Below are 27,229 nucleotides of genomic sequence, written 5' to 3'. Positions count from 1 at the left end.
AAAACTTAACCCACCTCAAAATTTATTGCTTTAACTTTAAAACAATAAACATTATTTTTCACTGGTCTGTGGGTTCACTGGGGGTTTCTTTGGGTCTGGGCCAGCACAGCTGGACTTAGTCTACAGTGGCCTGGCTCACATGTCCAGAGCTTGGCAGGCTAATTGGTCTAAGGGGCCACACTCCTATGTCTGGCAATGGGTTAGATGTCAGATGAGGTGTTGACATCCTTTCTCTCCTCACCCATCAGGTCAGCTGTGAGTTTTTCACAAGGTGGCAGAAGAGTTCCCAGCAGCAAGAGAGAGCAAGCTACCATTTGTAAGCACTTTTTAAAGAATCTCTTTGTAGGGCGCCTGGGTGGTTCAGTGGGTTGGGCCATTGCCTTTGGCTGCGGTCATGATCTCGGGGTCCTGGGATCGAGTCCCGGATCGGGCTCTCTGCTCAGCGGGGAGCCTGCTTCCCTCTCTCTCTCTCTGCCTGCCTCTCTGCCTACTTGTGATCGCTCTCTGTCAAATAAATAAATAAAATCTTAAAAAAATCTCTTTGTATCAGATTTGCTAATATTCCATAGAACAAAGCAAGTCACATGGCCAAGCCTAGATTCAAAAGGAGGAGAGACTACATCTTTTGAGGGGAGAAGCTGGAAAATACCAAGGCTATTCTGTTCAATTCTCTCTATCATGGAAGCCAAAATAGAGAGATTGAATGATATTCCTTATAACCTGAATGGGTGATTTATCTCAGGGTTTAAACATATTTCCACTGGGGTGGGAGAAGACTTTTCTGGTTTTTTTTTTTTTTTTAAAGATTTTTATTTATTTTACAGAGTAGGCAGAGAGGCAGGCAGAGAGAGGGGGAAGCAGGCTCCCCGCCGAGCAGAGAGCCCGATGCGGGGCTCGATCCCAGCACCCTGAGATCATGACCTGAGCCGAAGGCAGAGGCTCAACCACTGAGCCACCCAGGTGCCCCAGAGACTTTTCTGTTTTAACGACTGAGGTCATCTAGTAAGGCTGCCATCTTGGGTCCGCTCCTGCACCCGAGGGAAAGAGTTAAAACCAAAGAGGAAGGCTATGGCTCTGCAGGCCATATGAAGAAATTTCAGTCTTGATCCCAAGAGCAACGGGAAACCATAGAACATGTTAAGGAAAGATAAGATCACTTGGGCTGTGGTGAGGATAGTAATTCTAGAAACTTTTCCGGAAAGGGGAATAGTGAGATAAGCCTTTCGTCATAGAATATGAGGTCGAGGGAAAGATTTTTTGTTTGTTTGTTGTTTGTTTTAAAGCAAAAATGGTTGAAACTAGAGCTTGATAGACTACTGATGGAATGATACAATACTGCAAGAGGTTAGAGGGAGAGCCCTGGGAACTGGGAAGGGAAACTCCAGCATGCATGAAATGTTTGGCTTACAAAAAATTATCATACAGGGGCGCCTGGGTGGCTCAGTTGGTTAAGCGACTGCCTTCGGCTAAGGTCATGATCCTGGAGTCCTGGGATCGAGTCCCGCATCGGGCTCCCTGCTTGGCAGGGAGTCTGCTTCTCCCTCTGACCCTCCCCCTTCTCATACTCTCTCTCTCAAATAAATAAAATTTAAAAAAAATTATCATACAATAAAATTGACTGTATTTTGCTGTATCGTTCTCTGGGTTTCAGAAGAGTCCCATCTCCCCAAACCCTCCATTTTGCTATTTCTTTATACTCACTCCTTTACCCCTAACTACTGGCAACCACTGACTTATTCTCCATCACTACAGTGCTCATCTTTTCAAGAATGTCACTTTGAGATTAGCTTTTTTCATTCAGCAGAATGATTTTATTATTATGTTGGTATAATGCCAAGTTGTTGGGTATATCAATATTTCATTCTTTTATATTGCTGAGTAGTACCCCACTGGGGTCGGCTTCTGATAACATTCCCCAGCTGAGTATATGGTTTCACTATTCTACCAGTTATTCAGGCCAAAACCTTGGCTTCATCTTTGACTCGACTCTCTTCAACCTACACATCCATCAGTAAATCCTCATGGCTTTACTTTCATAATAGACCTAGAATCTGACTTCTTAATACCTGCACCGCTGTCATCAAGTTCAGGCCACCATCTTCCTTTGCTAGGGCAAGTGCTTCTACTCTTTCCCCTTGACCTGCAGTCTGTTCTGCACACAACAGCTAGATTGAGCCTTTTAGAGACTTAAATCTGATCAGGCCACTCTTCTGCTCAAAACTCTCCAGTGGTTTCAGTGTTGACAATCCAGAGTTGTCACCATGGCCTAAAAGACCCATAGGATTGACCCCTAACTACCTCTCTGATCTCTTTTCTGTCACCATCCCCCTCACTCACTCTGTTTCAGCTCTAGGGGTCTCTTTGCTATTCTGTTAGTAAGCCAAGCATGCTCCTGCCTCAGAGAATTTGAACCTGCTGTCTCCTCTGTCTGGAACACTCCCTTCGTAGATATCCACATGGCTCAGCCCATCAAATCAATTCCAGTTTCTACTTATCAGTCCCTCTCTAATACGTAAAATAGCAGCTACCTGACGCCATTGTCTAACCCCTACTCTGCTTTGTTCTTTGTCATAGCACACATATATTTTTCTGTCTCTCAACATTAGAAAAATCTTTTAGGATGAGGACTTTGTTCACTGCTTAACAAGCACCTAAACAGGTGCCTTGCTTGGCATATAGAGCAAGTTCAATGAATATTTTTTATTTAGTAAGTTATAGAAGGAAAAGACAGCATGGGAACACATGTTAATTTCTAGATCTTAGGACATTCTACATTTATTTCATTTTAATTCCAGTATAGTTATCATACAGCATTATATTAGTTTTGGGTATACAATACAGTGATTTCATAATTCTATACATCACCCAGTGCTCAAGTGCACTCCTTAATCCCCATCATCCGTATCACCCACCTCCCCACCCACCTTCCCTATGGTAACCATAGGTTCTCTATGGTTTTTGTTTTGGTTTGGTTTTTGGTTGTTTTTGGGGGGTTTTTCTTTCTTTTTTTTTTAGATTTTATTTGACAAAGAGAGACAGCGAGAGGGAATACAAGCAGTGGGAAGCAGGCTTCCCACTGAGCAGGAAGCCTGATGTGGGGCTCGATCCCAGGACCCTGAGAACATGACCTGAGCTGAAGGCAGACATTGAGCAACTGAGCCACCCAGGCGCTCAAGTTTGTTCTCTATAGTTAAGAGTCTGTTTCTTGGTTTGTCTCTCCCCGCCCCCCCCACCCCATGTTACTTTTTTTTTTTAAGATTTCATTTACTGAGAGAGATAGCAAGAGAAGGAACACAAGCAGGGGGAGCTGGAGAAGGAGAAGCAGGCTTCCCACTGAGCAGGGAGCCCGATGCAGGGCTTGATCCCAGGAATCTAGGATCATGACCTGAGCAGAAGGCGGATGGTTAATGACTGAGCCACCCAGACACCCACTGTTTGTTTCTTAAGTTCCACATGTGGGTGAAATCATATTGCCTGACTTATTTCACATAGCATTATACTCTAATTCTATCCACATTGTTGCAAATGGCAAGATTTCATTTTTTATGGTTAAATAATATTCCATTGTGTATATATCACATCTTCTTTATACATTCTCTATTGATGGACACTCAGGCTATTTTTATAATAATCTGGCTATTGTAAATAATGCTGCAACAAATATAGAGGTGCATGTATTCTTTTTATTTAGTGTTTCTGTATTTGGGCGGTATAGGGCATTCTGCTTTTTCTATTACTTATACGGTAAGATAATCAGGGGAAGGTGTATGGGAAATGTAGGGCTACAGATTTGCAGAGACAGTGAAAAGTAAGTTAACTAGGAAAATATTGTAATGAAATTTCCAGGCATTGTTCAGAGCCCATTTAAGGTTGAAATTAATAATTTAGTGATGCCAGTCTGTTCACCAAGACAATTTTCTACAACAAGATACAGGCATGGAGAAGCATGTTGGTCCATTTAGGGTGGAAAACTTAGGTGGGGAAAAGAGTGGTGGGCAGGTTTAGGAGTAAGAGTAGGATTGTAATGGAATACCATTGTATCTAAGATGCATTAAGAGGGGAAGTGAAGGACGCCTGGATGGCTAAGTTGGTTATGCGACTGCCTTCAGCTCAGGTCATGATCCTGGAGTCTCCCGATGGAGTCCCACCTCAGGCTCCCTGACCTTCTCCTCGCTCATGCTCTCTGTCTCACTCTCTCTCTCAAGTAAATAAATATAAAAGAAAATCTTTTAAAAAGGGGGGGTGGTGGTGGAAGAATGTGGACTAATGGGGGCTTTCAACGGATTAGAAGTACTGATAAAGTTAAAAAAAAGTTAAGTTCTTGAACAGTCAAGCTGAAAGGACATCAGGCTGTAACTGGGCAGAAGGATGTTCCAGTTAGTAATCTGTGACGCGATAACGTTTCTGGTGACAAGGTCCAGGTTTTTGTTTAGGATTGGGAGGCTGATTTAAGGGTCGCTAGAGATGGGGCCCGGACGGTAACCCGGCAGTTTGACTAAAATTATCAAGGTGGAAGCTAGAGGGGATAAAAGTAAGACAAGGAGCTGGACGAAGCAAGACGATCTGGAAGAGGCGGTTAAACAGGTGGCAAAGTCTTAAAAGCATTGGAGAAGCAAGGGTTTTTACAAGAGGTGAACGTATTCGGCACATAGCTCCCCGACCTCCTGAACCTGGGGAGTGAGAACTAATTCTCCAAGGGATGAAGTACCCTCGAGGGACAGCCAGGTTTCCGTCGGAGAAGTTCAGAGAAAACTGATCTGGAAGCGGGAATCTCGGAGGAAGAGCGATATGAGAGCAGTGAACTGGGGAGGGGACCGAAGCAGAAGAAAACACGGACATGTCTCGTCCCTAATTTACCTTCCTCCCAACCGGACGCTGCGCCACACCAAACCCCGCAACTAGAGAAAAGGCTAAGAATGGACGCCCACCGGCTCTTTCCAACTCCGCGCGGAAGTCCTCGCACCGGAACCCCGCGATGTCCGCGCTTTCCCATTGGCGGAAATTTCCGCCAGCGTCAGTCCGCTTCCGCCAACGACTCGATCGGGCGGGGCCGTCCCTAGCAGTCACTTCCGCCTGACCCCGCCCCTCGGTCCCTTTTTGGCCGCTTCCGGCCTTAGGCCCCGCCCCTGTCTAATGTGGTCCCGCCCCCACCCCGCCCCGGGCTCGCGGCTGCGGCCCCGCGGCGCCGCTTCCGGTGCGGGCCCCGCCCCGGCTGTGGCCCCCGGCTGCGGAGGAGTCCGAGACGCAGCTGCTCCGCCGGGGCCTGAGTAGTCGCCGCCACCCCCACCGGCGGACCCGGAGCGCCCCGCACAGGTAAGCCGCGTGGGGCCCGGCTCCCTCTGTCGCGCGGGAGCGGGGACTGTAGCAGGTGGAGGGGCCGGAGGGGTGCGAGGGGAGGCAGGTGTGTGGGGGGAGACGCGAAGGCGCGGGCTGGCAGAGCACGGGGCCCGCGGAGGAAAAGTGAGAGCGCTGGGAGGAGAGCCGAAGCGCCCTGCAACCCTTAGGGTGATTTGAGATAAAGAGATGGGAAGAGTGAGGGCCCCCGGGAACTGAGAGGGCGAGGGTAGGTGGGGTTGGGGCGATCGAAGAAGAGCCAGCGGATTGGCTGGGAGGGCATGGTAGAGGTAAAAGTGATAGGGCTGGACTGGGGGGGTCTAAAGAAGGCGGGGGGGCTCGCGTAACCGGGAAGGAGGTATGGGGCTTCAAGGGGACCGGGACCAGAGGGATCCGGGAGCGAAGGTAGCGGGAATGGAAGGGGAGGGCCGGGCTCAAAGCTTCAAGCAGCTCCTTTGCGCCGGGCAGGGTGGTCCGAGAACTTTAGGGGAAATGGGGGAGGGGGCCGCGTGAAGGGATGAAGTGGTTTAGATTTCTGAGACACAAGTTTTCGAACTGTAGGCAAGTGGCATTGTTGTTTGGATCTTTCGGCTTAGGGACGGCGTAGATGGGTTCTTTGGGGGAGGGTGTGTGTATTGAGTTGTGGAACTGAGTCATCTCGATCTTAGTAAAGAGGCAGTGAGACACCTCCCCCTCTGCTGGGGACAGCGCACTGAGAAGATGGTGCCAAGAGACAAGAAGCAGTTGTTCAAAGACTGGCAGGACTCAGTTGAAAAATGATTCCTCTTGTGATTGATTGCCTGTAATGATTATAAGGAAAATTAAAATGACCGCCGAATTATTTGCTTTATTCTTTTGTTTAATTTTTTTTACGCTAATTGTTTTTATCCTAAATGAATATTTTTGCCAGTTGGATTTAATGTGGGTGTAAATCTTTTCATGTTACACTATAAAAAGGGCTAAAGCAGAATGAAAGCAATGCGACAGGCATAACTCACACTTTCTCAAGTGCCAAGAGAGGAAGTAAAGGCAGTAAGAGGCAAATTGGAATTTGAATCTTTCACAGATTCCAAAAGGCAAAAGCAGTGCTTCTCAGATGAACAGACAATGAGAATTTTTATCTCTACTTTTTTGCCTGGCATTAAAAATTGCACCTTTCCCGCCTACCCATTAAAAGATTAGTAAATGCAAGCGGTTTTTATTGCTGGGGATGTGATTCCTTCCCCATGAATTTTTGAAGATGCTGAAGACATGTAGTATTTTTAATCTTTATACTTAGTTCTAAAACAGTGAAACAATGCAAATACCAAGTCTCGACCTGTGCAGTGGAGCTGCTTTCATGTGATGACAACGTTGCACACCATGTTGCAAGTCCTGTTCACCTAAAATTTGCCCGTGCATAGTAATCCATTCAGTTATGGAGACTTGCTGAGGAAACATAACTCAAGTGAGGTTTGTTGGGGCTGGAGCTCTGGAGAGGAGGAAGGGAAAGGAGGAGCTACAGGGGAGAAGAGGGTGTGAAAGGGGGCTGTGTTTGGAGACTGATTGGTATAAGAATGCTGATAAACCTGCCCCCAGAATACTTTTAGCCTGAAAGCCTTTTCTGTTTGCGTTTGTCCTAGAATATCATAGTAGAAGCGAATCAGAAGGAAAAGGGCTGTGAAGAGATTTACCTGGCTGTTTATGAAAAAGAGGCATTAGCTTGTTGTTTAGACAATGTTGATATCTGTTTCAGTTTAATTAACTTTAAAATCTCCAGAGGAATCCCCCCCCCCCCCCCCCCCGTTTGTTTTTTGAGTGACCACTGCAATTTGAAACTCTTGCCTCCTTGCGTGTTTCTTTCATGTTGTTGAAATTGGATTCTTTTTGAGGCCGTAATGTACAGTTAGCGGGGCTCAGCCTACTTGAAAAGCAGGCTGGCAATTCGATCTGGGAAAATCTGAAAAGTTTAAACCTAAGAGCAGTTTGCTGTGTTCTGCTTTTGTAAGAGAGAACTCATTCTGTCTGCCTGATAGCTCTGTGTCTAGCTAGGACGGTACTTTCTTTCTCTCATGGGCCTGGGAACATAAGCCTCATTCTCTCTTTTGTAGGCAGGCCCTTCTTTCCTTCATTATTGTGATTTTTCATATTCACAACCTTTGTGCAGTGCAAACCCGGTTGCCTTTTCAGTAATAAAGAGGCCAACGTTTGATAATGTCAAGAAGATCAGGACACAGAGGATCACAGGCTAGATGCCATCAGGATGTACTTCTTTTTAAACCCACAGCTGTCCACCATTGTTGAGACTCATCCCGCATTTCCTCTCTTAAATCCTGTTCTTCACACAGTTCCCTACCACTCCCCCTCCCCGCCCCCCCACCCTTCCTCCTCCTAGAACCCGGGCTTTAGAAGCATATGTTTAGTGTTCAGAACCCCAACCCTTTACCAGAAAAAAGAAAGTCTTTTAATACCTGTTTTACTATTGTTTTTCCCCCCTTGTTTCTCCTTCTTTGTGGTTTCTGTTAATCACTTAAGGTTTAGACCCAGTGTGCCGGCCGGGCTGTCCCCAGCTTCAGAGCCATGCCAGTCGGCGGCTGAAGCTTGAGGCAGTGATGGAGCCCCTGGCACGACAGAAGCAGCCTCGGCAGCCACCGCCACAGCAGGCCCCACACCTGGCGCCTCTGCAGATGGATGCCAGAGAGAAGCAGGGGCAGCAGATGAGAGAAGCCCCATTCTTGTATGCCCAGAAGCTGGTCGCACAGCAGACTCTCCTTTCTGCGCCCCCCGGGAGGCCATCTGGCAGCCCTACCCTGGGCCCTCTGGCCAGAGGGCCACCGGCCGCCGCCGTGGCCCGAGTTTTTGAACGGAGCAACGTGAACTCCGAGCCTGAGGAGGAGGAGGGAGGTCTGGAAGATGAGGATGGGGATGATGAAGTTGCAGAGGTGGCTGAGAAAGAGGTCCAGGCCGCGTCCAAGTATTTCCATGTGCAGAAAGTGGCTCGCCAGGACACCAGAGCAGTGCCTGGATCTGGTCTGCTTCCAGCACCAGGGCTCCCACTGCGTGGCCAGCAAGCTAAAGAAGACCATACCAAAGATGCTTCCAAGGCCCCACCTTCAGTCTCCACAGCTGGGCAGCCGAGCTGGAATCTGGATGAGCAGCTCAAGCAGGTCAGTCTTCATGGTGCAGGGGGTCATTTGTTCTTCCTAAAGGCTGGGTGAGAAGAGTCCTGCCAGTCCGTGCCTTCTCACCCTACCTCTGTGACCCAACAGCCTAGCCATGAATAGATTTTGAATTTCTTTTCTCATACTTGTTTTCTTGATTACAGCAATGAAATGTGCAGGTTACTAGTCCTAATATAGATTGTTTCAAATGATGTGAAAGAATGTCAGTACAGTCTTTTTTTTTTTTTTTTTTTTTTTTAAAGGAAGGATGAGGTTGCAACAGTGTTATGCGGGATATCTAAAAATGTGATGTGTGACTCTAATTACAGTTCTTTTAGTGAAAGAACAGTATTGCCTAAGACCGTTCCTTAGCTCCAGGCTAAACCAGGATCATGCCCTTTAAGGACAGTTTTGTTGTTTTGCAGTTACATATAGCTGACAAGAAGCGCTTGCGTTGTGTATATTTTCCAACAAAGAACATTGCAGACATTTCATTTCACCCTTACACCATCCCCTTTGAAAGAGGAAGGGGTAGGGGCGCCTGGGTGGCTCAGTGGGTTAAAGCCTCTGCCTTCGGCTCAGGTCATGATCCCAGGGTCCTGGGATTGAGCCCCGCATCAGGCTCTCTGCTCGGCGGGGAGCCTGCTTCCCCCTCCCTCTCTGCCTGCCTCTCTGGCTACTTGTGATCTCTCTCTGTCAAATGAATAAATAAAATCTTTAAAAGAAAAAAAGAAATAAAGGAAGAAAGAGGAAGGGGTAGACCTCAAAATTCCCAGCTTAGCCAAGGCAAGCTTAATTGGTTTTCAAACATGGGTGAGCCTCACAGTCCTCCCGAGAGCTTTAAAAAATACAGATTCTAGGGTCTTAAAGAATTATATTGGGGTGGAACCCGTGTTCTTAACCAGGCCTTTGGTTTCTAATTGCTCTTCCCTTTCTGACCTGCCATGCAGTTTTTCCTCACCCAAAGAGCCGGGAGTGCTGCTGATGGGTTGTTCCAGGTTAAGTGACTCATTGATGCTGAGACAGGGAGCTCGTGACAAAGCTGGTAGTACTTGGGTACTTCCTATAAATACAGGCTCTTCAGTGGCCCAGTGGTGCTCTTTGGAAATCCGTTGTGAAGAGCTGTGGGTTTTCACAGGGCGACTGAGAAGTCATCTAAGAAAGGTCCTTTGGAGCCTGAAAAATCAGCGTCTTTGTAGAAAGGAGCCCTGTGTAGTTGATCAGAGTTTTAGCGCAGCGGTATTTGCAGTGGATTCCAGAGCCTGCAAAGTGGGGTTCAGTTCCCATCTCTTCCAGTTATTACCCTTGTGATCTTTCCGGAGGGCTGTCAGTCTCTCTGAGCGTGGGTCTTTCATCCCTGAAGTGAAAATGACGAAGTGTGCCTCTCCCAGGGATGGTGAGAGGTCTGATTGAGCTAGCGCGTGGTCGGTGGTAGTGCTGCCTGTGCTCCTCTCTGCACAGAGCACCATCCTCTGCTGCAGCCCCATGGACGGGACGGGCTGGGCTCGGAAGCAGGCAGAAGATGCTGAGGTGCCCTGGGGTTTTCCCTTGGCTCGCCCCACGGTAGTGGCTGGGCTGGGACTTGGATCGGAGAGTCCCAGCTTCCACGACAGCAGCAGCCTGGCCGCCAGCCCAGACCCGCCTCCTGGCTGATTGCTTTAGTTTAGCAAAACATCTGTGAGTTGCCTGCAGCCCCCGCGCTGCCTTGTGGCTGGCAGAGTTCCATGCTGGCCGCTGAGTCAGCTCGTAGCGGGATCCCGCCCTGACGGCACTGGGAAAGTTCAGGCCCGAGGCGGCTGGGCTGCCCCCGCCTTGGCAGCTGGCCAGCCTCTGCGTGTGTGCGGTCGTTCCTAGAAAGTGCAGCCGCGTGCGAGGAACAAGTGGAGCTCCAGAGCCTGTCTGTCTTCAGGAAGTGCAGCAGGTGTTGAGGTCAAGCCATTAGAGCTTTGAAAAAAGAGACTCTTCAGAAGCGGCGTGTGCACACACACTCGAGTGCACAGTGGCAGGCACCCAGCGCCAGGTTTTGGGCGCGGCGGCCCCATGACTACACAGCTCAGTGCTCAGGCGCTGGCTGCTGGTTTCTGAAACCCTTTGAGTTCATTTTAAGTTTCTGAGGCGTACTCACTAATTATAGACTGCCTGGCAGAGCACCTGCCAGAATGTTTTATAAACACCAGCAGAGCCGAGACCGAATCTCACACCCTAAATTCCCCTTCACCTTGGATTTGGAGATCGAGAACTGGGTTAGGGGGTCACTGGGTAATGGTGACTTTGAAATCTCTGATGCACACCTCCTTTTCCTTTTGAATTTAGTTTTACAAAATCGCTTTGGTCTGTGCCCACCTCCTTTGTCTAATCCCATCTTTAAAGTAGTAAATAAAGGGCTCCTGGGTGGCTCAGTCGGTTAAGCATCTGCCTTGGACTCAGGTCATGATCCCAGGGTCCGGGGATCCAGCCCCATATCAGGCTTCCTGCTCATCGGGGAGTCTGTCTCTCCCCATTCTTCTCCCTTCCCCCTGCTGGTGCTCTCCTGTGCTCTCTGCTCTCTCACACACTCAGTGAATGAGTAAAATCTTAAAAAAAAAAAAAAAAAAAAGCAAACAATATGCTTAGGGATTAAAGAAACCTTTTTTTAAAGTTGTGTTTGTGAAGTGGGGCTGAAAAAATATCCTTGGAGAAAGCCTGTAGAAACTATTACAGACCATGAAACTAGCTTTTGTATTGTCGACAGTCTTTTGTTTCTTACGCAGTTAACTTATAGAGAGCAGAAATGGAGTATCCCTTGCTCCAGCAACAGTTACAACAATCTTCTGCAGGTAATACAAAATGATCTCACTGTCAGTGTGTTGCGGTGTCCATTTTGTTCTTTTATATAACAGACTTTTACAGAGGCTTCTTTGGGCCAGGCCTGAGCCCCATGGACTAAGGAACTCATAATCTAAGTAGCAGCCGTGTGGAAACCTCAAGGGGCATTGGGTCTCATTGGGTCTTGGGTTGCAGTAATTTCACTCTGTCCTAAGTCAGATAAAGCTCAGCTGCCCAGCCCTAGCTATGCTGCAGATACTTTTTTTCCTTTTTTTTTTTTTTTTAAAGATTTGTATTTGTTTATTTGAGAGAGAGAGAAGGAGCATGAGCTGGGGGGGAGAGGGAGAAGCAGACTCCCCTCTGAGCAGGGAGCCCAATGCAGGGCTTGATCCCAAGACCCCAGGATCACAACCTGAGCCAAAGGCAAATGCTTAACCCACTGAGCCACCCAGGCAGCCTATGCTGCAGATATTTTAGAATAAGGTTTTGTTTCAGACATTCATATACCAAAGTAAAACATTAATTTTGTCTACAGCATAGCTAACATAGCTTGGTCAACTAATAGGAATACCCAGTATTTTGTAAGACTTGGGCAGGGTGGGGGTGCAGGTCAGCAGGCATCTGCCAACCTAAAAGCAAAATTTAAAAAGCTAAAGGACTCTACAGATTACCTTTTGTTTTGTAATCCCTTTCTTAGAACATGTGAAGTCAAAGTAATTTTATGGATTCTCTTTAAAGAAACTCTTAGAAAATAATTGCTTCTTAAGGTCCGATCGTTAAGACAGAGTATAGTGTTCTCTGACACCAGAGTGATGGGAAGATGGATAATGCCATCGAGCCAAGCATTCTAAAGCCCATCAGATTTCGATGGGCAGAGTAAATAATTGTAAAACAAGGCAACAGACAAAGAGCTGAATGTCCTTTCTCTCGAGGGAGAGCAGTAGAGCCCTGTCAGCATACAACCAAGTGGGGGTTGTTGCTGGCCTGTTCGGGGTGGTCTTCTGTCCTCCTGGGAAGAGGATAGTTCAGGCAATACAGGCTTTGTCTGTCTTGAGCCTTTTAGTGGAGCCAGCTTTCTAGAAGGGTGTAGACTCCCTCCCAGAGAATAGAAAGATGAGCAGTAGCTTGATAGGCATGGGGGAGCCAAAGTGTGTATGTTTGATTTTTTGCATACTTGGGCGTCACCTCGGTCACTGAGTGTGGGAAGGAGGAAGGATGGCTGACTGCTTGGCCTCTGGAATCTATTAGCAAGAGTTTCTCTAAGTAGTAAGGTGCCGTTTCTTGGGCTAGTCCAACCTTTCTTGGTTCATATTGCATGTCTTTGGAACATTTGTTGCTTTTTGTAAAGATTGTGTGAACTACTGCCTGAATAAAAATAAAGTCATAAACTTTCCTCAGTTTTCTTTGTAGGTCTGTCTTGCATGTCCTTAGCTTCTATGGTGGAATCAAATCAGTGGTTCTAGGTTGAGGTTGATCTCCCCCACCCTCCCAGCCACCCACCCTGCTCCCGGCTGTTTGGCAGTGTCCAGAGACATGTTTGCTTGTCGAGACTATGGTGGGGGAGATATGCTACTGGCGTGTCGTGAGTAGAGGATCTACTGGTAAACATCCTGTCCCACACAGGACAGGCCCCCACAACAAAGAATTACCTGGTCCAAAATGTCAGTAGTGCCGTGTTGAGAAAGCCTGCTCTACATTGTGTAATTAGAAAAAGAACATATGCCATCATTTCATCAGACACTGCCCTAGACTCTGTTCCTTTGTATTTCAGTCTTGGTCACTGAAGAGTTTGGCAACCTTGAGTTTTCGTCACATCTTTCAATGTCTGTGAACTCAATATCTTGAGTTCATGTCTTTCTCCGTAGTCACCTGGATGACCAGTCTGTCACTTTGGAGAGGTTTGGGACCTAGAACTTGTGCTCTCTCATTTGGCTCAACCAATGGTGCTTCCAGCATAGCATTCCATGATGTCTAAGATGTCTGTGGTGATTTGTGACATAGCTTGGTTGCCCTTTTAGACATTAACCCCAAAAAGTTAAGGCATAAATCCTCAGCAAATGTATTAATTAGTAACAGATTTAATTATTAAATCAACATTGGTTTTGGAGCCAGAAGATGTGGATTTAGATCCTAGCTCCACTGCCTGCTCGCTATAGTACTTGGGACAGGTGTCCTGACCTGGCGCTCTGAACCTGTACTTGCATGTATCCCAGAGGATGGAAATCATAGTCTCCCACTGTGCTCAGGGAGCAACTGTAAAGTTGTTACCAAGGTGGAGGAAGAGTACAAGTGTGAAGCATCTTTGTAAATTTATACCATCATACAAAGGCTGGGTCAGATTGGCGTTAGTGCTGAAATACTTTCTGAAGTGGTAATTCTTCAGGCTTTACTACTTTTGTGGGTAAGATGCTCCATAAATCCTAGACACTGCTCTGAAACAGTTCCTTTTCAAGTTTCCCAGAGTGTGACCAAACTCTCGTATTCCAGAATTCTCTGAAACATTTCAGGATTATGTGAGCTGAAACCACTGCCCTTTTTTTTTTAAGTCAACACTTTTTAAAAGCTGCTTCTTTCCACGTTAAAATAGGGCTATGTGCTTGTTTCTTCTTTAAGTAGAACTAAGCTTATTTACAATGAATTCTTTTTTTTTTTTTTTTAAAGATTTTATTATTTATTTGAGAAAGAGGACATGAGCAGGCAGAGGAGCAGAACTCCTCCCCACTGGAGCCCGATGTGGGGCTGGATGCCAGAACCCCAAGGTCACAACCTGAGCCAAAGGCAGATGCTTAACCAACTGAGCCACCAAGCACCCCGTATTTACATTGAATTCCTATAAATACATGGTCTTGACTTAACTGAGGTTCTTACCCTTCTTACCAAACATGATCCTACCACACACATCTGAGATCCCATCCCCCTCCTAATTTTCAGGGACTTGCTCCATCAGAGAAAGGCCTATTTCCCTGACTCTTGGACCCACTGGCTTCTGAAGCTTTTTCCACATTCATACATGTTCTGCTGTCTCCCACATTTTTAATTTTTTTAAAAGGTTTTATTTATTTGAGAGAGAGAATGAGAGACAGAGAGCATGAAAGGTGGGGGAGGATCAGAGGGAGAAGCTGATCAGGGAGCCCGGTGTGGGACTCGATCCCAGGACCCCAGGATGATGACCTGAGCCGAAGGCAGTTGCCCAACCAACTGAGCCACCCAGATGCCCTGTCTCCCACATTTAAAAAACAACGACAACAACAACAACAACAACAAAAAGACTCCTTTAATCCATAAATCTGTCTGGGTCATTTGTTACAAGGGAATTAGGAGTCATTTTTTAAGCAACTTTCCCTGGCAGACACATCTCCTTCCGGGTTAGTTCCCATTGTCCCCGCAGCAGAGCCTCTCAGAGGCACTGTCTGCACTCTCTACCTCCACTTTGTCACCTCCAGCTCGCTCCTCAGCGCACTTCAGTCTAGACTCTGACTCTTGCATGTTCCTGACGTTCCTCTTGGTGAGGCCTCCCAGTGACCACCATGTGGCCGAGCACCACCTAGCCTCACCTCACTTGATTTCTCAGGGGTATTGAATGCAGTAGACCCCTCTCCTTGAAACATTCTCTTCCTTTGCTTTCTATACCCCCTCCGTTGCCTTATTTTCCTTTCTCTGTCTCTTCTGTCTGACCACTAGAACCCCAAGTTCCCCAGGGTTTAGTCTCCAACCGTCTTCTCTTTATCGCCCTCCCCGGGCAATTCCGTTCAGTCTCATGGTTTTAAATACTATCCATAAGGCTTTGACTCCGGTATGCATTGTTCGAGCCGGCTCAGATATTTTACTGGCGTCTCAAGTTTAACACATACAAACCTGAACTCCCTTACAATTACTTCCTCCTTTATTTTTCCATCTCTGTAAAGGACATTTCTGTCCATTTGGTGATTCATACCAGAAGCCTTAGAGTTATCTCTCATACCTCCTACTCTGTCACTCCATCTGGTGGTGTCCAGTCATCACCAGGTCTTATCATTTCCCCCATTTATTTTTTTTTAATTTTTAAAAAAGATTTTATTTATTTATTTAACAGACAGAGATCACAAGTAGGCAGAGAGGCAGGCAGAGAGAGAGAGAGAGAGGAGGAGGAAGCAAGCCCCCTGCTGAGCAGAGAGCCTGATGTGGGGCTCCATCCCAGGACCCTGGGAACATGACCTGAGCCAAAGGCAGAGGCTTTAACCCACTGAGCCACCCAGGCACCCCCACATCCCCCATTTAAATGTCTAGAATTCTGCCCCATCTCTCCTTCTCCACTATCATCTACCTAAATCAGGCTACCTACCTCCTGCTGGAGCTATCAACAAGTGTCTGTGTCTTCCCTCCCCCATTCTAATCCATTCTCTACACAGTAGCTAGAATGATCTTCTAAAACACAGATCAGATATGTCACTCCTTTAATGCCATCCAAGTATGATGTCAGTTGCTCTGATTGTAAAAGTCAAAATCTGCAAAATCTGATCCCTTCCTGTTTGTCAGCCTTATTTTTGCAAACGTCCTCACCTATCACTGTTCTCCTGTACTACGCCAGCCACCCTGGCCCTTTCTCATGTTGGTCCTGCCTAGAACACCACTCTAGGCTAACTCTGCCCCGCCTTCAGTTCTCCCCAGAAACATCACAAACATCACTCCCTCGGTGGCACTATCTTCACCTTTAGTGCAGATGAGGTTATATCCTGTCACTGAACATTATCCTTTTATATTTGTGTGATTGATTGGTTTGGTATCTGATTCCTGTACTAGATCGTAAACTCTAAGAGAACAGGGACCCATCTGCCTTGCTTATCATGTATTCTGGTGCCCAGCAGAGTGATGGCAGGTGGTACTTGTGTCTTCCACTGTCTTTTACTTTGCCCTGTTTTTGTTTCTGTCTTTTAACGCAAATGGCATCATTTCATTTTTTAATTCACTCTTAGGTTCACAGCAAAACTGATTGATTTCCCATACCACCCCTGCCCCAACCTATGCACGGCCTCCCCGACTATCAAAAGCCCCCACTAGAGGGGTCCCATCTGTTGCAATCAATGAACCCTCACTGAGACATCGTTGTCACCCAAAGTCTATAGTTTATCTTAGGGTTCACTCTTGGTGTTGTATGTTCTATGGGTTTTGACAAACGTGTAGTGGCATATATCCACCATTGTAGGATGGTACAGAGTAGTCTCACTGCCCTAAAAATCCTCTGTGCTCCACCTCTTCATCCCTCCTTCCCCTTCAACCCCTGGCAACCCCTGACTTTTTTTTTTCTTTTTATTGTCTCCATAGTTTTACCTTCTTCAGAATACCATGTAGTTAGAATCATGTAGTATATAGCCTTTTCAGATTGGCTTCTTTCACTTAATAATATACATTAAAGATTCCTCCATGTCATTTCATGGCTTGGTAGCTCATTTCTTTTTAACTTTGGAATAATATTCCATTGTCTCAATATACCACAGTTTGTTTATCTGTTCACCTATTGAAGGACATTTTCGTTGCTTTGGGAATATGAATAAAGCTGCTATAAAAATCTGGGTACAGGTTTTTCATCTCATTTGGGTGAATACCAAGGAACACAACTGCTGGATTATGTTAAGAGTATGATTAGTGTTATAGGAAGCTGCTGAACTGTCTTCCAAAGTGGATGTACCATTCTGCATTCCCACCAACAATGAGTTAGTGTTCCACATCCTTGCCAGCATTTGGTGGTAGTGGTAGTAATGTTTGGTATTCTGGCCTTTTTTTTTTTAATTGAAATTATCATTGAGATAATTATAGATTCACATGCTGTTATAAAAAGAATAATTCAGAGAGGTCCCCATACACTTTGCCCAGTTTTCCCCAGTGGTAACTTTTATTTATTCCTATTTTTGTTTTATTTTTTATTTTATTTTATTTTTTAGATTTTATTTATTTGACAAAGAGAGAGCATGAGCAGGGGGAGGGGCAGAAGGAGAGGGAGAAACAGACTCCCCTGCTGAGCGGGGAGCCTGACTCAGGGCTTCATCCCAGAACCTTGAGACCATGACCTGGGCCAAAGTGTCACACACTTAACTGACTGGGCCACCCAGGTGCCCCCAGTGGTAACATTTTATAAAACTATAATATCACAACCTGGAGATCAGTGTCTAAACTGATCCTGTTTAGATTTTCCAAACTTTACTTGTATTTAGTTGTATGTTTAATATATATTCTGAAATTCTGGTTACTTAATAAATGCATTTGAAGCTGTAGCTTTCTCTCAGGGTCACACTTTTGCTGGACACCACAAATGTTGGTATGTAACTTTTCATTGGTTAGTACTAAACATTTCATTATTTTAGTTGTCATTGAATCCATGGATTATTCAGAATGTTTCTTAGTTGCCAGATATGTGGGTTTTTAAAATATATTCATTTATAGCTTTATAATTAAGCTCTAACCATTGTGGTTAGAGAGCTGGTATGGTAATAATTTCCTGGAATTCGTTAAGATGTCCTTTGTGTTGGTATATATATGATCAGTTTCTATAAATTTTCCACGTGTGCTTGGAAAGAATTAAATTTTCCTTTTGATAGATGTGGGGTTTGTGTATCTGTCTGTTGGATCAAGCATATTATTAGCTGTATTAATCAAATCTTCCTTATCCTTACAGAGTTTTGTTTGTGTAATCAGTTTCAAAGAGAGCTGAATTAAAGTATTCCAGGGTAGGATTGGCTTTCTTTTGATGAGTGTTAGTACTTTTTTTTTCTTACACATTTCACTCTTTATATCTTAAGACCACAAATAAAAGATTTACAATCTCTGCCTTTTTATTAGATTAATTTAATCCATGTAGTTAATTAGGATTGGTGATACATGTGGGTCTATTTCTGCCCTGTGGCTCTGGATTTTCAGTTTGACTGAGGGTTCTCTTTGCTTCTTGTTTTGTCCTCTCCTGTCTTTTGTTCATTTGATTGAGGTTTTTTTGTTTTGTTTTGTTTTTTAATTCAGCCTTTGTCTCCTCTACTGGTTTAGAAGTTACATTTCTGTTTCTGTTCTTTTCTTGGTTACATTTAGATTTTACCTTGCATTCTTGACTTTTTATACTACTCTCAAACAATAGTAGGACTGTAGAGATTCTAGTTTTAACTTCTGCTCCACTCCCATCTTCCAGTCTATTGTGGCCAGTATTTTAGTTCCAGTTTGTTCTAACCCCTCCCCCAAATTAGTTTTTTCCCTTAATGCTAATGGCAAGTCTTTAGATTTCTCAACAGGTTTATCTGGTTTTTTTTTTTTTTTTTTGCTCTCCATGACTTCCTACAGCCCACTCTCTCCCTTTAGGCTTGGTCTTTATGCTTTTTTACAAACTCTTTTAGCAGAGATTTATATACAGTAAACTTTAGTATGTCTGAAGAAAGTTTTTTTAATTTATATCTTTATTTTTCTTTATTCTTCTATAATTGATCATAGCTTTTAATTCCAGATTGACATTGATTTTTTTTCTTTTCTCTTTTTTTGAAAAGATTTTATTTATTTATTTGACAGAGAGAGAGAGAGATCACAAGTAGGCAGAGAGGCAGGCAGAGAGAGAGAGAGAAGCAGGCTCCCTGCCGAGCAGAGAGCCCGATGTGGGGCTCGATCCCAGGACCCTGAGATCACAACCTGAGCCGAAGGCAGAGGCTTAACCCATTGAGCCTCCCAGGTGCCCCAACTCCCGTTTTTGATTTTATTTATTTATTTTTTTAAGATTTTATTTATTTATTTGACAGAGATCACAAGTAGGCAGAGAGGCAGACAGAGAGAGAGAGAGAGAGAGAGGAGGAAGCAGGCTCCCTGCTGAGCAGCAGAGAGCCCCACTCGGGGCTCTATCCCAGGACCCTGGGATCATGACCCGAGCCAAAGGCAGAGGCTTTAACCCACTGAGCCACCCAGGCGCCCCCTGTTTTTGATTTTAATAGCTTAGGGTTTTGACCTCTTGTGTGCCAGGTACTTGCCTTATTTCCCTGAGTTGTGTGAGGCACGCCCTGATATTATCACCCTTTATGTGTTTATTTTACAGATGAGGAAAGAATTGTGTTCCTTATGATCTCACAGTTGGGAAGCTGGGCTATTAACCCCGGGGGGTCTGACTTCAACCACCACGCTTTGCCGCCTCCTGTGCTCCCTATTGCTCCATTCCAGATAGAGCAGGGCAAGGATAATCTTTTTTTAATACTCACATTACTCTAAAAGTAACTTTTTTTTCTCATTGTCAGAATAATTCTCCTTTTTCTCATTGTCAGAGTAATTCAGACTTATTTTAGAAAACACGAAAAATATAAACATTTGTAAAAGAGAAAATATAATCACCATAACTGCATAACTTAGATGTAACTGTAAACATTTTCTTGTGCAGTTGACCCTTGAGCGACATGGGTTTGAATTGGATGGGTCTGTTGATATGTGTATTTTTTTCCCGAAAATATAGTACAGTACTGCAGATGTGTTTTCTCTTCCTGTGATTTTCTTAAATAACAGTTTCTATTCTTTAGTTCAGTTTTCTGTAAAAATACAGCATATTTTATATGTGTATATATATATATATGTATATATATACGTATATATATGTATATATATATATATATGTATATATATATGTATATATATACGTATATATATACACACACACACATAATATGTGTTAATTGTATGTTATCAGTAAGACTTATTGTCAACTGTAGGCTATTGGTAGTTAAGTTTTTTGGGAATCAAAAGTTACACTGAGATTCTGCACTGCGTGCGGGATCAGCACTCCTCATTCCTAACCCTGGTGTTGTTCAGGGGTCAACTGTATTTCCTTTGTGTTTAAAAAAAAAAAAAAAAAATGCCTGTGGGGCACCTGGGTGGCTCAGTTGGTTGAGCATCGGAGTCTTGGTTTCAGCTTGTGTCATGATCTCAGGTCCTGGAATCAAGCCCCGGGTCAGGGCTCTGAACGCAGCAGGAAGTCTGCTTGAGATTCTCTCTGTCCTGCCCCTCTCCTGCTGGCCCTCCTCACAGTGTACATTTGCACTCTCTCTCAAATAGATACATAAATATTTTTTTAAAATGCCTGTGATTAAAAAAAAAAAAAAGCCTGTGAAAGGCATTTCATATATGATTTTATGCCCAACTCGTCACCTAGTAGACCATGAGTAATTTTTATCATTAAAATATATTGTAAAGGATTATTTTAAATGTTCAGTTTTTTAAAAACATATTACAGAAGTTAAATTAACTTAAATAATTTTAGAAATATAGAAATGTATAAAGTAAAAGCCTGACTTCCAGTTGGTCATTGTTGTTAACACTTGGTACTCTGTATCTTTTCAGAACTTTCTTCTTTACAAATGCATTTTGCTTGTTTTTAACAAAAATAGGAACTCTACACATTATTCTATAAGGTACTGTTTTACTCAGTGTTATGGCTGTCTTTCCCTGTATGTTCATAATGAGCTGCATATTAATATTTTTATAAGCATTTATCTCAGAATTATATGAGTAATATGAATAGATGCTCAGGAAAATTAAAGCCACATAGGAAGACACAGAATAAAAATTCATAGTTTAAAAAAATATAGTGTCCTGGGGCACCTGGGTGGCTCAGTCAGTTAAGCAGCTGCCTTCAGCTCAGGTTGTGATCCCAGGGTCCTGGGATCGAGCCCCTCATCCAGTTCCCTGCTTAGCAGAGAGCCTGCTTCTCCCTCTCCCTCTGCCTGCTGCTTCCCTACTGTACTCTCTCTCTCTCTCTCTCTCTCCCTACTTGTACTCTCTCTCTCTCTGTCAAAAAAATAAATAAAATCTTTAAATACATGTATATACACACACACATATTTATGTATATATTGTTCTGTTGCGTACTATGCTCTCTTCCATCCCACCCCACCCTGTCTGGCAGGAGGCTACAGTTGGCATGAATCAGCCTGTAGGGCTTTTCCTATATGTTTACTTACTTAACTGTGTAGTTGCAGAACGTGTTAGGGAAGAGAGAGAGTGTGTGTATGTGTGTGTGTTTAGTATAAATTAAACTATCTTTGTAAATGCTGTGTAACCCTCTACCCTTGTGTCTGCATTTCTGTGGTAGGTGAGATTATCCTAGAGATTGCGTTTGTTGTATCAGAGGGTATATGTATATTATATTATCTTTTCCTGTTTGCCTTTTTATTTGTTCTTGTCTTATCCTGCTTGTGGCCTTTGTCCATTTTTCTTTCTTTTTTTAATTGTAAAAACCACATGAGATTACCCTCCTAACAAAACTTTAAGTGTACAGCACACATTAACTATAAACAATGTTGTCCAGAAGATCTCTAGAACTTTTTCATCTTGCATGATGGAAGCTTAAACCCTTTGAACAGCCACTCCCCATCTCCCTTCCCTGCCAGCCCACGGTGACCACCATCCCCCTTTCTGATTTGGTGAGTTTGACTACTTTATTTATGTTATGTAAGTGGAATCATGCAGTATCTGTCCTTCTGTGACTGGCTTAGTTCACTTTCATTACATTTATTTAACTTTTTATTGAAAGATTTACATTATTTAACATAATGCTCTCCAGGTTTATCCATGTTATCACATCCTATCCTGTAGGATTTTCTTCTTTTTAGTGACTCAGTAGTAGTCTGTAACTGAGTAGAGTTGACACACAGTGTTACATTAGTTTCGGGTGTACAACACAGTGATTGCACAAGTCTCTACTTTATGCTGTGCGCACAGCAAGTGTAGCTCCTGTCCCTCACCATGCAACACTGTTACAATATCATCCACTAGCTTCTCCCTACTGCACCTTTTATCCCCATGATTTACTAATTCCATAACTAGAAACCTTTCTCCCCCTCGCCCCTTCACCCATTTCACCCAACCTCCTATCTCCCTCCCCTCTGGCAAAATCAGTTCATTCTTCTCAGTTCACTCATTTATGGGTCTGTTTCTGCTTTTTCTTTGTTTCTTTTGTGTATGCATTTGTTTTTTAGATTCCACATATAAGTGAAATCATATGTATGGGTCTTGTCTTTCTCTCTCTGACTTATTTCACTTAGCATTACAGCCTCTAGGTCCATCCATATCGTTGCAAATAGCAAGATCTTACTCTTTTTTATGGCTGAATGATAGTCCTCTTCGTGTGTGTGTGTGTGTGTGTGTGTGTGTACACTATATCTTCTTTATCCATTCAGTCTGTCAATGGGCTCTTAGGTTGCTTCCATATCTTGGCTCTTGTAAATAATAAATAATACTGCAGTAAATATAGGAGTGCATGTATCTTTTTGAATTAGTGTTTTCATTGACTTTGGGTAAACACCCAGTAGCAGAGTAACTAGATCATACGGTATTTCTATCTTTAATTTTTTTTTAAGAGTTTATTTATTTATTTGACAGACAGAGATCACAGGCAGGCAGAGAGGCGGGGGTGGCGGGGGAGGGGATGCAGGCTCCCTGCTGAGCAGAGGGCCCACCCTGTGGCTCAATCCCAGGATCCTGAGATTATGGCCTAAGCCTAAGGCAGAGGTTTAACCCACTGAGCCACTCAGGCGCCCCTCTATTCTTTAATTTTTTAAGGAACCTCCTTACTGATGTGGCTACACCAGTTTGCATTCCTTCCCACAAACAGTGCACCAGGGTTACTTTTTCTCGACTTTTTCAGCAACACTTTTTATTTCTTGTCTTTTTTTTTTTTTTAAGATTTTTTTTTTTAGGTAATCTCTACATTCAACATGGAGCTTGAACTCACAGCCTGAGTTCCACTCACACACACACATGTTCCACTGACTGAGCCAGCCAGGCGCTCCTTGTCTTTTTGATTCTAACCATTTTAACAGGTGTAAGGTAATATTGTGGTTTTGATTTTTATGTCCCTGGTGGTCAGTGGTTTGGAGCATCTTTTCCTGTGTCTGTTGGCCATCTGTACATCTTTGGAAAAATGTCTATTCAGGTCTTCTGCCCATTTTCAACTCAGACTGTTTGGGGTTTGGGGGGTGTTGAATTGTATAAGCTCCGTATATATATTTTGGATATTCTTTATTGAATATATCATTTGCAAATATCTTCTCCCATTCAGTAGGTGGTCTTTTGTTGATGGTTTCCTTTGCTGTGCAGAAGTTTTTTTAATTTTGGTATAACTACAATAGTTTATTTTTGCTTTTGTTTTCCTTGCCTATTTAGACATGTCTAGAAAATGTTGCTAGGGCCGATGTGAAATAAATTATTGCCTGTGTTTTCTTCTAGGATTTTTATTGTTGGAGATCTCACATTTAGGTCTTTAACCCATGTTAAATTTATTTTTGTGTTTGGTGCGAGAAAGTGGTCCAGTTTCATTCTTTTGCATGCTTTTTGCTTTTTGCATGCCGTCCAGTTTTCCCAACACTACTTATTGAAGAGACTGTCTTTTCCCCACTGTGTATTCTTTCCTCCTTTGTTATAGATTAATTGACCATATAAACATGAGTTTATTTCTGGTTTACCACATCTTCTTTATTCATTCATCCGTCAATGAACACTTAGGTTGATTCCATATCTTGATTATTGTGAACCATGCTGCAGTGAGCATGAGAGTGAAAATACCTCTTCAAGATCCTGATTCTTGGGGCACCTGGGTGGCTCAGTTGGTTAACCATCTACCTTCGGCTCAGGTCACGATCCCAGGGTCCTGGGTTCGAGCCCTGCTTTGGGCTCCCTGATCAGTAGGGAACCTGCTTTTCCCCCTCCCACTGCCTCTCCTCCTGCTTGTACTCTCTGTCTCTGTCAGATAAATAAATAAAATATTAAAAAAAAAAAAAGATCCTGATTCTTTTGGATAAATATTCAGAATTAGGATTACTGTATAATATGGTAGTTCTGTTTTTTATTTTTTCAGAAACCTCCATACTGTTCTCCATATTGGCTGTACCATTTTACATTCCTAGTAACAGTGCACAAAGATTCCAGTTTCTCCACATCCTCTCCAATACTTGTTATTTTATGTTTGTTCTTATAGTGGCCATCCTGACAGATGTGGGGTAATATCTTACTGGTTTTGATTTGCATTTCTCTAATGATGAGTGTTGTTGAGCATCTTTTCATGTGTCTGTTGGCCATTTGTATGTCTTCTTTGAAGAAGTGTTTATTCAAGTCTTTGCCCCCTTTGTAATTGGTTTATTTGGGGGTTTTTTTGGCCATAAGTTGTAGGAGTTACTTTTTTTTTTTTTTTTTTTGAGATTTATTTATTTGAGGAGGGATGGGGAGAGGTGTAGAGGGTAAGGAAGAGGGAGAGAAGCAGATTCCCTGCTCAGCATGGAGCCCAACATGGGGCTCTGTCTCATGATCCCAAGATCATGACCTGAACCGAAATCAAGAGTTGGGTGCTTAACCAAATGAGCCACCCAGGCACCTGTAGGAGTTTCTTACATCTTTTAGATATTAACCCTTAATCAGATATATGATTTGCACATATTTTCTTCCATTCTGTGTGTTGCCTCTTGCTCTGTTGACTGTTCCCTTGGCTGTGCAAAAGCTTTTTATTTTGTTGTAGTCCCATTTGTCTTTTTACTGTTGTTGCATGTGTCCTATCCAAGAAATCATTGCCAAGACTAACGTCACAAAGCTTCCATCCTGTGTTTTCTAACGGGAACTTTATAGTTTCTTTAAGTCTTTTATGTATGGTATAAGCTAAGAGTCCATTTTCGTTCCATGCATGTAAATATTTGGTTCTCCCAGCACCATTTGTTGCAGAGACTACCCTTTCCCTGTGGTGTATTCTTGGTACTCTTTCAAAGATCAGTTAACCATATGTGTGTTCGTTATTTCTGGACTCTGTTCTGTTCCCTTGCTCTATAATTTATCTGTCTTTATGTGAATACCATACTGTTTTGGTCACTGTGGTTTTGTGATTTTTTTTTTTAAAGATTCTTATTTATTTATTTGACAGACAGAGATCACAAGTAGGCAGAGAGGCAGGCAGAGAGAGAAGGCAGGGGAAGCAGGCTCTCATCCCAGGACCCTGAGACCATGACCTGAGCCTAAGGCAGAGGCTTTAACCCACTGAGCCACCCAGGCACCCCAGTTTTGTGATATGTTTTGAAACGAGGAAGGGTGAGGCCTCAGCTTTGTTCTTTCTTAAGATTGATTCAGCTATTCAAGGTCCTTTGTGGTTCAATATGAATTCTGGAATTGTTCTTTCTATTTCTGTTTTTAAAATGCCACTGGGATTTTGGTGGGGGTTGATTGAACCTATAGATCTCTTTGGGTAGTATGGACATTCTAACAGTGCTAAGTCTTCCCGTCCATAACCATGGGATGTCTTTCCATTTTTGGTGTATCTTCTTTAATTTCTTTCAGCAGTATTATAGTTTTCAGTATACAGGTCTTTCACCTCCTTGGTTAGGTTTATTCCTGAGTATTTTATTTGTTTGATGCTATTGAATATGGGATTGTGTTTCTTAATTTCCTTCTTGGAAATTTCTTGTTAGTGTATGGAGACACAACTGATTTTTGTTTTTAAAGAGTTTATTTATTTATTTGTTTATTTATTTATTTGAGAGAGAGCGAGAATGAGAGGGGAGAGGTCAGAGGAAGAAGCAGACTCCCCGCTGAGCAGGGAGCCCTATGCAGGGCTAGATCCTGGAACTCCAGGATCATGACCTAGCCACCCAGGCACCCCAAGACACAACTGATTTTTGTATGTTGATTTTATATCCTGCAACTTCCCAGAATTAATTTCTTAGTCCCCCCCCCTTTTTTTTTTTAAAGATTTTGTATTTATTTATTTGACAGAGGAGAGAGAGAACACAAGTAGGGGGAGTGGGAGAGGGATAAGCAGGCTTCTGGCTGAGCAGGGAGCCCGATGCAGGGCTTGATCCCAGGACTCTGGGATCATGACATGAGCTGAATGCAGACATCTAATGACTGAGCCACCCAGGTGCCCCACCTCTTAGTTCTAATGGTTTTGTGTGTGTGTGTGTGTGTGTGTGTGTAATCATTAGAGTTTTTACATATGAGATTATGTCATCTGCGAATAGAGATAATTTTATTTCTTCCTTTCTAGTGTGGATGCTTTTTATTTCTTTTTCTTGCCTAGTTGTTCCAGCTAGGACTTCTGGTACTGTGTTGAATAGAAATGGCAAGAGTAGGCATCCTTGCCTTGTTCCTGACCTTAGAGGAAAAGCCTTTAGTTTTTCACCATTGAGTATGGTATTAGGTATGGGCTTTTCATTCATGGCCTTTAAAATGTTGAGGTAATTTGTAATTTACTCTGTTCCTAGTTTATTGAGTATCTTTGTCATGAAAGGACGTTAAATTTTGTCAGATTTTTTTCTGCATCTGTTGAGATAATCATGTGATTTTTATCCTTCCATCTGTTAATGTGGTTTATCCCATTGATTGATTTTTGTGTGTTGAATCATCCTTACATCCCATGGCATGAATCCCATTTGGTCACAGTATATGCTCCTTTTAATGTGCTGTTGATTGTGGTTTGCCAGTGTTTTATGAAGGATTTTGCATCTGTATTCATCAGGTAGTTTTCTTGTAGTGTCATTTTCAGGCTTTGTTATCAGAGTAATGCTGAGCTCATAAAATGAATTTGGAAGTATTCCTTCCTCTTTAAGTTTTTAGAAGAGTTTGGGAAGGATTGGATGTTAATTCTTTAAATATTTGGTAGAATTTACTTGTGAAGCATCTGGTTCCAGGCTTTTCTTTGTTGGAAGGTTTTGGATTCTGATTCAGTCTTCTTACTGGTTATAGGTCTGTTCAGATTTCTATTTCTTCCTAATTCACTCTTGGTTGGGGGTCAGTTTCTAAGAATTTATCCATTCCCTCTAAGTTCTCAAGTTTGTTTGCATGTAATTGTTCAGAGTAGCTTCTTATACAGCCATTGCAGTATCTTTCTTTCATCTCTGAATTTAAACAAATATGAGTCTTCTCTTTTTTTTCTTAGTTTAGCCAGAGTTTTGACAATTTTGTTACCTTTTCAAAAAACCAACTGTTAGGGG

At 43.4% G+C, this 27,229-nt stretch overlaps 1 protein-coding gene across 2 annotated transcripts in view; it reads left to right on the top strand.

The window, feature by feature from the left end:
* Positions 1-5,233: 5,233 nt before the first annotated feature.
* Positions 5,234-27,229, top strand: part of LOC111153199 (AT-rich interaction domain 3B) — a 53,141-nt gene continuing 31,145 nt past the window's right edge. For both annotated transcript variants that reach the window (XM_022512070.1, XM_022512071.1), the window contains exons 1-2: positions 5,234-5,313; positions 7,849-8,480. In XM_022512070.1, coding sequence (XP_022367778.1) covers positions 7,926-8,480 — 555 coding nt within the window. In that variant the 5' untranslated portion in view covers positions 5,234-5,313; positions 7,849-7,925. The remainder of the gene's footprint in view (positions 5,314-7,848; positions 8,481-27,229) is intronic.

This window comes from Enhydra lutris, unplaced genomic scaffold, assembly GCF_002288905.1.
Source record: "Enhydra lutris kenyoni isolate GAN:26980312 unplaced genomic scaffold, ASM228890v2 scaffoldscaffold31, whole genome shotgun sequence".
Lineage (NCBI taxonomy): Eukaryota > Metazoa > Chordata > Mammalia > Carnivora > Mustelidae > Enhydra > Enhydra lutris.
This window is presented reverse-complemented; position numbering and strand designations above follow the sequence as displayed.